The sequence below is a fragment of the Microcebus murinus genome, chromosome 24 (assembly GCF_040939455.1).
Source record: "Microcebus murinus isolate Inina chromosome 24, M.murinus_Inina_mat1.0, whole genome shotgun sequence".
NCBI lineage: Eukaryota > Metazoa > Chordata > Mammalia > Primates > Cheirogaleidae > Microcebus > Microcebus murinus.
The window spans coordinates 12,823,436-12,836,015 of NC_134127.1; the positions used below are offsets into that span (position 1 = coordinate 12,823,436).

At 39.0% G+C, this 12,580-nt stretch overlaps 1 protein-coding gene across 5 annotated transcripts in view; it reads right to left on the reverse strand.

Annotated features, from left to right (window-relative positions):
• The window catches only part of DLC1 (DLC1 Rho GTPase activating protein), a 414,054-nt gene that overhangs the window by 25,142 nt on the left and 376,332 nt on the right, over nucleotides 1-12,580 (reverse strand). For all 5 annotated transcript variants that reach the window (XM_012739809.3, XM_012739810.3, XM_012739808.2 and 2 more), the window contains one exon: nucleotides 1,950-2,021. In XM_012739809.3, coding sequence (XP_012595263.1) covers nucleotides 1,950-2,021 — 72 coding nt within the window. The remainder of the gene's footprint in view (nucleotides 1-1,949; nucleotides 2,022-12,580) is intronic.

A 12,580-nucleotide genomic window follows, 5' to 3' on the forward strand; every position in this document is an offset into this window, starting at 1 on the left:
TGTATTTTTCATTATAACATCAGATCTATAAATGTAAACTGAAAAGCTCACATGCCTGTTCCACGTATGGGAGAAAGTGACTGTGTTATTTTAGCAATTTCTAACTTTTTGTACTCAGCTGTATTTTAGATTACTTTTCTGATCCAAATTACTTTACAACTCTTTTTTTTTCTGTTTTTCTTTTTTTAAAACCTGGTAGGGACTAAATTCAAGTAAGGAGGGAAAGAATTAAATTAATAATTGTCTCTTATTTGCTGAGACACTTTTCTGAAAGGACTAGCTTTTAAAAGATGATAGTTTATTGATGTATACAGAAGTTCTCTGAACCCAACTTCCAGCTTGGGTTGAAAGGCAGGAAGTATAAATTGCTAAGTACCAAAATAAAGCTAAACAGGAAGGCACGGAATGTGTGGGCTGGTATGTGGTGTATGGGATATACGTACTCCCCCTGCACACAGTGGCGGGATGAAGGGAAGCTGTGCTAGCCCAGATTTCCGGAACAATAAGCAGCGTACCTCAAAAGTAGGTTTATGCTTCAAAAGAGTCGTAAACATGAAGGGACCCCAAATGCAACTTGTAAAAATGCAGTCTGCATTTTAGGATTGGGGAAAAAGTGAAACAGAGACTAAAATTGGGTCTTAGCAACATACATCACAAGACAGTGCCCCTTGGCAGCAAATTAACACCAAAAATAGGCATAATTGAAGGAAATTTAATTTCTAAACAGGAGAACAAAAGGACAGCCACTTGAGTGCCACTGCAACTGCAATTGTCTTTCTCTATCTCCAGTAGAGCTGTGAATTGAAAATCCAATAGAATGCTGCTCCCCTCCCCTCCAAAGCCCTACTGAATGTTAACAGATCTAAAATTCTCTCCAAAGGAAAGATAAGCAACTCCAAATACCTTAAAAAAAAAAAAAGGAAAGGAATTAGAAATATTCTCTGAAATGGAGGAATAGTAAAGTATTTTTATATAATCTAACAAAATGATTTAATTCAGAATCCATCTTTATGGAAAAATAATATATAATTAATCTGGGTTGCAATGAGGAAGACCAGGTACTGTAAATTAGAAATCACTTCACTATTCACATAGTCTTTGAAAATTACCCATAAAATAGAATTCACTACTTCGCAGCTGTAATTGTTTTAAACTGATTTCATAGAGAGTATAATAAAACTCCTATTTACGTGAACAGCCCATTCATCTCAGCAAGCAAAGAGCACACGCTCCTCAGGGTAATAGAGCCAGAGTTAAGGTGTTCACCTGTTAGCCTCAGCATCCAAGAAATCCCAGGGCACTAAAGCAGTAGTAAGAATCTAGCCCAGATCCTAATATTTTCTTTACAAAGGTCCATTTTTCTTAATTAAAAAATTGAATGCTGCAGAAAAAATAATATTCATCAGAAGACAACATAAAGAAAAGTGAAATGTCTAATGACAAACTGTGGGAAAGGCATCTACAGCACACCATCAACGAAAGATTAGTATTTAGAATAAAGAGCTCTTATAAATCATTAAGTATCTATTTCTTTTCTTTCTTTCTTTTTTAGACAGAGTCTTGCTCTGTTACCCAGGCTGGAGAGTAGTGGCATCATCATAGCTTACTGCAACCTCAAACTCCTGGGCTCAAGCCATCCTCCTGCCTCAGTCTCCTGAGTAGCTGGGACTGTAGTAAGAAGGCATGAGGCTAATTTTTCTATTTTTTGCAGAGATGAGGTCTCATTCCTGCTCAGGCTGGTCTCGAACTCCTGATCTCAAAAGATCGTCTTGCCTCAGCCTCCGAAAGTGCTAGGATTACAGGTGTTAGCCACAGTGACCGGCCTACATTATATTTTTAAATAAAATATTTAAATAATAAAATTTCTGAAAATAAGTCACAGATCAATAATAATCATGAACCAAGTGCTATGATTATGCCATTTAAAAAGGATGTCATTTCCAGCTTACCTTCATAAAGTTGCGCATACTGGGGGAAACCAGTTGCCCGTAGCCAATCACATGCTTCCTTGGCTTCGATTTCTAGAACAGAAGAGAAGAAAGAACTATTTAGCCATGTCCTCAGTATGCTTCTTTTTCCCTTAATAAACTTTGATTTTATTATATAAGCAAAACATGACCTCTGTAGAAAATATAGATTAGCAAAACAAACAAACAAACAAACAAAAAACCCCAAAACAAACCCACTTAATTCAAAATGGTTTAAATGTTTATGCATCTTTTCACATTTACATAATTATGTATTTTTCCTTTACAAAAAAATAAAAATGGGGTCCCAGGAGTAAGTTACTAGGTGCTGCTTCTGAAGCGTTCTGGTTACAAATAGTTGTGAAAATAAGGCATAATGAGAAAGTTGAAGAGGGATTAAATAATTTTATAAGCCTGGATGGGCTCTCACTTGGTTGCTTTTCACTTCAACAAAAGGCCACCAAGTATATCTGACATACTAAAATAGATTTAACTGAGCAAAGTAACAGACTTTCTGACCCACATAGGACAGGTGGTTTAAAAGCCCCCAATATGACATTGTGCCTTTAGGTGCATGGCTATTAACTGGGTATTAATCCAGTAGGAGAGGTACTGGCTGTCAAGTAATGTGGAGGGCATGAAGTCAATAAATCCCACAATCTTGGCAGGCTGAAATGGCTAATAAAGCTTCGACTTCCCTGTGGTTTTAACATCTTGTAGATAGTATTGATAAACAGAAAGGCCAAGAGCAACTGACACACTGTGTTAAAAACTCACTCAAGCACATATTTACAATCCCGTTAAAACTGACTCACAGAGGAGGTCGTAGGCACATTAATTAGTTTCTCCGTTGGCACAAAGAATATTCCTTTCAACTCTTCCTCCCTCCATCCCCAGGCCATTAGAGTATTTAGTTATGTAAGGCTATTCACTCATTTATAAAGGACATTGCTTAATCTATCCCAGATTCAAGTCTTCATTAAGCATCTCTCCTCTGAGCCAGATGGGAGACCAATAGGCAGCAGTAGAAGTATACACATCCTACTTTTGCCTCTTGAAAATTTATGGTTTCAAAGCATTTTTCACCTATGATTTCATGAGTTCCTTGGCCTTTAAAGACAGGTAAGTAAGAAAACAAATTCATTAAAGCTAGTGGGAATGTTCTTACTGAGCCCACCAAAGAGAAAAAAAACAACCTGCCGTCTTCTGATGAGTTAGTTAATAGCCAAACTAAAAAACAACCATGTCAGTAGAGTGGAAATGAATGGGATGGCAAAGTTGACTTTCACGGATCTTTTCAGTGTAGTGATAAAAGCAGCATTATTAAACCCAAGATTCAAGGCTGCATTGGTGATGAACGACTGAGTGACATAAATGTGGAAGAACTTCAGTGTTTGTAATAAATAAAAGAATATATAAAATTGTCCAAAGTGAATCATCTGAGCTTAACATTTTTTTCATGTATATCCACACCTTGTCTCAGCAAGAAATTAAGGAAATTTGAAATAAAATTATAAAGTTTTATTGCTGGAAAAACATATAGAAACTCAATATTTTATTTTAAAGAACGAGGAAATTACTTTTTCCCTATCTCTTTGCATTCTCCCTCTACCCCCCCAAAATAGATATGGAAATAAAAAAGTCTGCTGTAAAAAATATTTTAAATAACTCATTTCTTCTCGCCATTTTAGAGGTTATTTTATTGAACAGATTTTTAGACATCGAACAATAGATTGTTTAAAAGTAAATGTGCTTCCATTTCTTCATAATGGATGTGCATTATTTTTGTATCTAGGAAAAAGAGGAAATTGTTTTTACTTTGAAAATAAAATAACAAAAAAACGAGTAAAAAAAAAAGTAAATGTGCTTGCTTTTTTTTGTTAGTATTTTACTTAAATGATTGGTAACTAGAAATTCTCAACATCCACTCTTTTTTGACTGTAGCCAGACATGACACTCGGGCAGCACATGTATAAAAGCATTCATTAGACATAAATTCACTAGTCCATTTTGCCATCTATTTAGAGCACATTCCCGATCTTATTGCTGTATTGTAACTCTCTTATTTTCTACCACTAAGAGAATGAGATGCCCCCAAATGACCAAAAATTGATCTAAAAATCTGTGTCAAATAATCATCCTTAAGGTCGCTTGGTTAAAGAAATGATGTGAACAGGCGAAGGTTTGCTTTTTTTTTTTGAGACAGAGTCTCGCTTTGTTGCCCAGGCTAGAGTGAGTGCCATGGCATCAGCCTAGCTCACAGCAACCTCAAACTCCTGGGCTTAAGCAATCCTCCTGCCTCAGCCTCCCGAGTAGCTGGGACTACAGGCATGCGCCACCATGTCCCGCTAATTTTTTCTATATATATTAGTTGGCCAATTAATTTCTTTCTATTTATAGTAGAAGCAAGGTCTCGCTCTTGCTCAGGCTGGTTTCGAACTCCCGACCTCGAGCAATCCGCCCGCCTGGGCCACCCAGAGTGCTGGGATTACAGGTGTGAGCCACCTCGCCCGGCCAAAAGCAGTACTTTCAAGCACTACAGAGGTCCAGTAATTTTACCCTTCTGTTTCTTCACCCTAGATGAGAATTTATCTTTCTTTCAGATATGAAACCATGGGAGACAAATATTATAACTACTTCACATGAAAAAATGTCCACTCATGAAAACTTAGGCTGGACAACAAACGAGAACTTAACCCTCTCTTTCTATAGAAAGAAATCAGAATTAGAAACCTTTTAAAAGTTGTCACATATTCTTTAGAAAATGGGATACTTGACCTTACTCCTACCCTTTCCAACTAACAAGTCAAGGGAAAGTACTAACAATCTAATATAAGCACTGATTTAAAAAAAAAAATCAATATTTTAGTTTTATTTAATATGAAATGAACCTATGTCTACATGCAAGTTAGGTAGGTATAACGTTCCCCAACTGTTTGGACCAGTTCCATTAAGACAATTTTCCACCTAAGGGGGTGGTGGGAGGCGGAGCTAAGACAGTGACGTAAGCAATGGGGAGTGGCTATAAATAACAGATGAAGCTCTGCTTACTCACCTGCTGCCGCTCACCTACTGCGGCCCCGTTCCTAAGTTTCATGGAAGACAATTTTTCCACGGATGGGAGGCAGGCAGAACTCTGTGTCCTGGTTCCTAACAGGGCATGGACCAGTGCTGGTGCTCAGCCTGGGGGTATTAGGGACTGCAGAGGTAAGGAACACCCTTCTAGTTTCACTCCCTGATTCAGGCCATTACTTTTCACTCTTGTCTCCTAACTAAAACACTGCATCCAGCAACCCTGGCTCATCAAACTTCCTGAGTTACAGTTTTGGTCTTGTCTCTCCCTCACAAACTTTGCTGGAGCTCCACTGCCTAAAAAAAAAAAAAAATTAAGTTTAGACACCTCTGCATGGTTTTCAAGGCTCTCCGTGTGGCATCCAACCTAATTTTTTTTAGCTCCCTGTATTTCTGCATCCTACCCAAACGACACCTGTGCTCATCTCCATGCACACCACCCTGAAGTCACTGGCCTGAGGCGCCCTTCCATGTGCTCAATCTCAAATTTCATTCATCCTTCAAGAGCCAGATCAAATGCTACCTGGTCCATGTAGTCTTCCCAGGTGCCTCTCAACAGTTCTATCAATGGCTGATTTTATTGAGTGCTTAATGTGTGTAAGGTCATGTCTAAGCCCTGAATACATATTAGTTCATTTACTTCTCATACGGGTTCTAAAATGTGGATTACTAATATCGCTCCCAAGTTAAACACATGGGGAAACAGGCAGAGAAGTAATCACTTCTCCTAAAAACAAGCTTTTTGCCTATAGTCCCAGCTACTCGGGAGACTGAAGTGGGAGGATTCCTTGAGCCCAGAGTTAGTTCGAGACTAGCCTGGGCAACACAGCAAGACCCCATCTCAAAAAAAAAAAAATATATATATATATATATATAATCTTTCTACATTCAAGTGCCAGAGCAGGAAAGGGAATGAAAAGTGAGAAATCCAAGTTTCTTCCTGCAAGACAAGTCTTCCCTTTAAAAATACTGTATGTAACAATGAACAAAACTTAAAATATTAAAGAAAACCGTATATAAATTCCATTACTTCAGTCACCTTAACACCTGTCTGATGCTTACTTTGGGGGGCCTCAATTGGCTCTAAGGCCATGATTTTTCTCTTTAGTATAGGTGGGTGGTAGTGTGACAACTATGAGGATGATTTTATAAAAAACATTCCCCACTGGGCGAAAATGCCATTAGAAACTAAAAATACAATGGAAATACAATGAAACTTTTATACCTGAGTTTTCTCTAAGCAAACAACAGACAAATGTAAGGCGGAAACAGGAAATTTTTATTGGAAACAGCTTCAGTCGTCTGTCGGTTCACAAAGCATTTCTGCACATCAGGTGAATGAGGTCTGGGAGACCCTGTTGTGTATGGCTGGGAACCATTAGGGCATATTTGCACATTTCCTGGCATGAGGAGATGACCCTCTCTTCCCATTAACCCTCAAAGGCAAGTTGAACAGAAATTCCCCAACCCCAACATCATGCTGTTGATCTCTGTTGATCTTAGCTGGTTGAGCAACAGTAATTGTGTCTAAGCAGGATGTGATTACTTCCATCTTCTGTCCCCTCTGTCTTCACAGTGGGAACTCTCAGGTTTCTTCCCTTCTTTGACAACATGCTATCAAAATCAGGCCTCCATGCACAAATGCCACTCTGAATTAGTTTTTTTAAATGCAATTCTAAGGAATTAGAGGAATGTCAGAAAATTCAAGCATTTTCCAGCTTCCTTGGATTTCCTAAAATATGACACACTTGTGGACAAAGATACCTGGAAAAGTTAATGATTTTACTACTAGTGAACCACCACGTTAGCTGCGTGCAGGCAGGTGGTCCAAACCAAGATTCAGTCCCCTCCCCATGGTGACAGAGATTCTGCAAATGGGAAGGAAGATTCTGCTTATTGATTCTAATTGTATTCAAGGGGGACAATTTTACAGGGCTGTCGTGTCCCTGGACACCATGGCTTTAATAATAGCCCATCTTTACCTGGTGGGTAGATTTCACAGGGAGGCTCACATGGAGAAGCAAACCATGGCCTCAAAAACTGGCAGCAAGGCAAGGAGACTTCAGTGACTCTTAACCCTGGATGTGGGTAGGAGAACCTTGGAGAACTTTCAAAAAACGCCAACCACCCACTCCCAGGTATTCTCATTTACTCAGTTTAGGGAGGGCCCGGACACTGTATTTCATAAAAGCTCCCTAACTAAGTTTAAAGGTAGCCAGGATGGAGGACCACTGAGCTGGGGAACTTTTCTTTATATTCCTTTGTCTGGACTCTTTCTCCCTAGGATCATCCTAATAGTCTCAAGTGAACTCTCGGATAAGCCCTGCCCCTTGCTGCCCCACAACATGTCTATCCTTGGCCAAGGAACCCTGAGACACTGAGTTGGTTTTCATGAAACACATATTTCATCATGTCACTCCCCTGCTTACAATTTTTTTGGTGACTTTCTACTGCCTTTCAGATACAGTCCAAACTCCATAGAGAAACCCACAGCCTTCACAGTTTGGCCTCGGCCTTTCCACTCAGCTCTTGGAAGGCCTCCAAATGCAAACTTCGTCCCAGGCTAACTGCACCCCTTGGAGTCCCAGATGCACTTCTCTCTCACACACACCTCAAGCCCTGAATTGTCGTCCCTCCCTCAAACCATCCTTTCTCCATCCCACCAACTTCTCGCTTCCTAATTCATTTGTATGAAAGAGTACTTTTTGCACACAGGAATTACATATCTATTTTTTTGAAGAAGGAAAAGGAAAAAAAAATCTATTACTATTTTCCTTTTTTAAAAGGCAGACTAAGAACGATGACTTGAATTTTGTTCTCTTTGCAATTAATAAAAATAAATGTGAAACCTACACAATTGCCTGGTTATCAGGAATAATCTATGTAAAACAAATTCCTAGGAAGGCTAAGTCAGCGAACAGAATGCATACATTAATATTTATTAAACTCTAATGTTATCTAATCACAGTAAAGATTTTGACCAGCAGTTGGCAGCATTCTTACCCTCAGGTGCCTAAAAAAATTCCAAACATCTGCTACACATAGCTACCAGTTAGGAAGTTTTTGGGAGATTCCTAATTCAGTTTTTTAGGTGATGTGGGCTAACAACAGGTAGATTCTAGTACATTTTTATGTTTAGGTGAAGTCAGTCATCCTGCATTTTCCTGTTTCCTCAATATTTATTCATCGAACTAGGTGTCCTGCCAGTGGCCCTTAGGGACAGTCAAAGACACAAGGTCCTCCCCAAAGCAGGAAGCCAAGGGGAAAGGTAATTAACTCACAGTTGAGCACAGGGTGTCTGATTATCCTCTGTCTTCTACTCAGCAATGCATTAGTTTCCTAAGAGCTATTCTATGGTCCGGTGTTTAAGTCCCAAGTCACCCTGTGCAGACAGCACCAATAATTCCCCCTTTCACTGGGTGAAAGCCAAACTGCTATCAATGGCCCACACATTCTACCCCGCTCACCCCGTCTCCCTCTGACTCATTCAGCCACACTGGCCTCCTCCCCCCTTCTCTGCTTTATTTTTTCTTCTTCCACAAAATGTATTTATTAAATTTACTTTCTGTCTTCTCTTATTGTAAGCTCTACAATGACAATTTTCTTTGTCTACTTTATTCTCTGATATATCCCAGACACCCACAACAGTGTGTGGCACATAATAGTTGCTTAATAAATACTACGGAAATATTTATATAAACCACTGATAGGATATTTGTTCTAGTAAAAGTGGTCTTGTTAATTTTCTTGATCATGATCCACAATAAGAAATACATTTTATATTGTAACCTGGTATACATATATAAGTATGTACATGTGTACTTTGAGAGGCAGAGGTGGGAGGATTACTTGAATCCAGGAATTCCAGACTAGCCTGGGCAACACAGGAAGACCCTATCTCTACAAAAAATAATCAGGAGGCTGAGGCTAGAGGATTGCTTGAGCCCACGAGTTAAAGGTTGCAATGAACTATGATCGCACCACTGTACTCCAGCATGGATGACAGAATGAGACCTTGTCTCAAAAAAAAAAAAAATCCCATTACCTACTAAAGTGACCAATTTCAAATGCACTATATTCTCAGGCATATGCCCATTTCGCTTCTTCTCTAAGACAACCTTTAGAATATGTTCCATTCCTATATTAATTTTCCAGATTTCTCATCAATTAGATGGAGGCATTCTTCCCTCAAGAAACTGGATACTAGAAACTGCTTTGGGAGATCCCCAATTTTGTAAATTTACTGAAGTGTTTATTGTTAAAATTTCAGCTTTGCTTTTTAATGGATCAATTTCTTGATTTGTCCCATGAAGCTTATGTTCAAGTGACAGATAACACAAAACCAAAAATGTTTGCTAACATCCATGTCTGGAGCCCTCAAACTAAAAAATTAATCTCTGTAGGAAGAAAATACTTGGACACACATAAATCTCTAAGAGTTTTACTTTGCTTATTGATGGTTCACATTTGTATTTCTGTTATAGCAGCTTCTTGGCTTGCACGGAAGCAGGAAGCAGTGCACTGGGTGCTGAAATGCACCTGGGAAGTTTTTTTATTCCCTTTACAAATGAGGAAGCTGGTCTAGAATTTAGGTAATTTGCTTCAGGTTCCAAAGCTACCCAGCTCTATCCCCAGGTTAGAGCACGTCTTGTCTATTTCAATAGTACCCTCACTTTTAAATCACTGGACTGTTTTTCAGTAAGAAATGGAGGTTTGGGGGAGTTTTCTTTTTAAATTTTGTTTTGTTTTTCTCTCTTTTGCTTGAGGTTTGGAGACAGATAAGCTGCTTTCTAGTAAAGAACATTCCTAGAAATAATATAAAGGGGGGAATGGGAAAGGACCCATTTTCCCTGTGATGTGATGACAACATAATAAATGGTTTTGCCTTGAAAGAAGAAAACCTTGGGAGACACACCCTGCAAGCTTATACCTGGGATTAAGCCCTCCAAATGACACTTTAGCAATGCAAGAAATTAAATCAATTGAAATCCCCTTTGGGGATCATATAGTACAAGAGTTTGCAAAGTACTTTTTTAAACTCACCAACTAGGAAAAGACAAGTAGCTCACAAGAAAATATATGCTCCCCCCTCACAAAGGCAACATCTCTGGATTAATTTAAACCCATGAGGGACACGGCTTTGTCAGGCACCCTGGCCTTGTGTGGACTGTTATTTCCAGGAACAGAAAATATCTCCTAACTAATCAAAAATTGGCACTTGCTACTCAGCACAAAGAGGCCAAAATGAAATGAAAATAAACTATTAAGAAAATGGATACTGAATCACCACATCTTTCTATTTCATTTCAAAAGGGGGTGGGATAAAAATAAACCTTTGATATATATACATATACATATTTCTAGTATTCTATGGCAAATATTTATACATTCTAAACCACGCACTAAAAGCAATGATTTGGAATAGCTCTTGAAAGACATCTATCTTTAAGTTCATTAAAGATGATATTTGCAAAGATTAAGAAGACAATTTCAAGAAAGGAAACTAAGTAACGTACTTTTAAGTGCCCTTATTTTTCTGAGCCTTATTTTCTTTGTGAAATGAACCAGATGTTTTAAGATTATATAACCCATTCCCTTTTAAAAATTATTATTCAAGGCAAAATACCTTGTTACAAACCTTAGAGTAACCCGTTTCCATCATGAAAAGTTGGCACATACAATCAATTCTTTTTTCTTTTTTTTTAAATATTATTCTACAAAAGCCAGCTCCCTCACCTTTAGCTTTTTTAATACTACAGCACAGGAAAAAATAGAATATTGTGCAAATTGCAGTGCTACGAAAACCTTAAATTAGAAATACAGGGGTCCGGGACAGCAAGGAATTATAAAACCAAACCTGCTCACCTTATTTTAGCCCATTCAACAGAAAAAAGACATCAAGAAAATGAATCAAATACCAAGTTGCCTTACAAAGACCAATGAAAATAAAAACATGGCAGGTACTAGTGAGAGGTATAAGCTAACTCCAGCTATACTACTATGTCTAACCTCAAATAGGAACCACTATTCAATTTGACTTTCTCAGGTTCCTGTTAAAAGTAGTAAGAAAAAATAAGACACTTTCTTCTAGGTAAGCTAAGGAATTATTTTCATCAAAAAAGCTTGAGACACCAGCCACCCAAATGAACACAGTCTTATTGGTCAAATTTTGATTCAGGCACATCTATTTAGGTTCCTCCAAACACATTAACATCTTCATCTGTGTCTGTCCCCAGTTTGTTTATATGCAGTGACCGGATGGGGTCTGAGGTTCCAGTCAACTCACATGTGGCCTTGGACTAATCACTGAACTTCTCCACATCACAGCTGCCCCTCAGCTGGGAAGAGGGACTGTTTTTTCCAGGCTGCCTTTGCTCAGTTCTGGACTTTCCCATGAAATGACTTTTACAAATGCAGAAGCCCTTTATAAAATCCCTTTTCCATGCCACAATGTGGTTTGAAAAAGGGAGTTGTGGATCCTTCCTGAATTTATGATTTCTCCAGATCCAGGAGGTAAAGCTAGTTTCACAATTTCAGCATCTTTTATGTATTTTGTCACTTGAGTGTGACAAATGGCACAGCATGGCTGGCTAGAGTGCAGCCCAGTGCATGGGCCACAGGCCATTGCACCTCCAGAGTCTCTTCTTCTATGGCTTCCTTACTGCTGTGAGCTGGGAAATGCCACAATCTCAGGGTGTGGAAAACTTTTGTCCTGGAGACATCCTTTAGAGGCTCCTGCAAGGAGAAGGAAGGCGCCTTTCTGACAAGCTTCAGGAAGTGACCTCCAGTCCTCTCCGCAGGACACTCAGAGGTGGGGCAGGGGAGAGAACAAAATGTGGATGGGAGGTGTCAAAGGCATCTGAGGACTCTGACTTCACTGACCTCAGCCTTCAGTTAGCTTTTGATTTTCTACTGGTGGGTGAGGTAGTAGACATGAAAGCCATTTCCAGGTAGACATATGTATCAAGGGAAAATGAGCCTATTTTCCAGAGCAAAAAAACAAGGATGAATGATGAAGAGAAACTGATTTCCATTCTTTTGGCTCCACTCTAGTAAGGCATTAATCGTTTACCTTTGGGTGCCCAAGCACTTTATTTCTTCACAGGCAGGCATTCAAATATTTTCAGTGACATCTGGGAGAAAAGTTTCCCTTAGAAATAGTATTTTGAAATACTCTCACCAAAGAAAGCATTATTTGGTATAATCAACAGAGGTTAAACTTAGAAAATGGTAGCCCAGAACACTTCTCCAAATGTTCCAGACAGAGGCTCAAGTCTCTCAATCACTATTCCCCCAGAGAGGGGACACACACAAAAACTGTCATCCCTGGACCCTAACATTATAGTTCCCTACCTATGAAACACAAGCCACCCCCAATCCCAACTTCAAAGTAAACTGCAAGGCTCTATAAAGGCCATACCAGAAAATTGACTGCTGCTTGTGAAAGACTAGAAAAATATACAGGCTAAATATATGCCCGGCTTTCTTCCTGTCCACCATTAATTATGACGGCAAGGAAGAAATATAGAGTGAAAGAAATG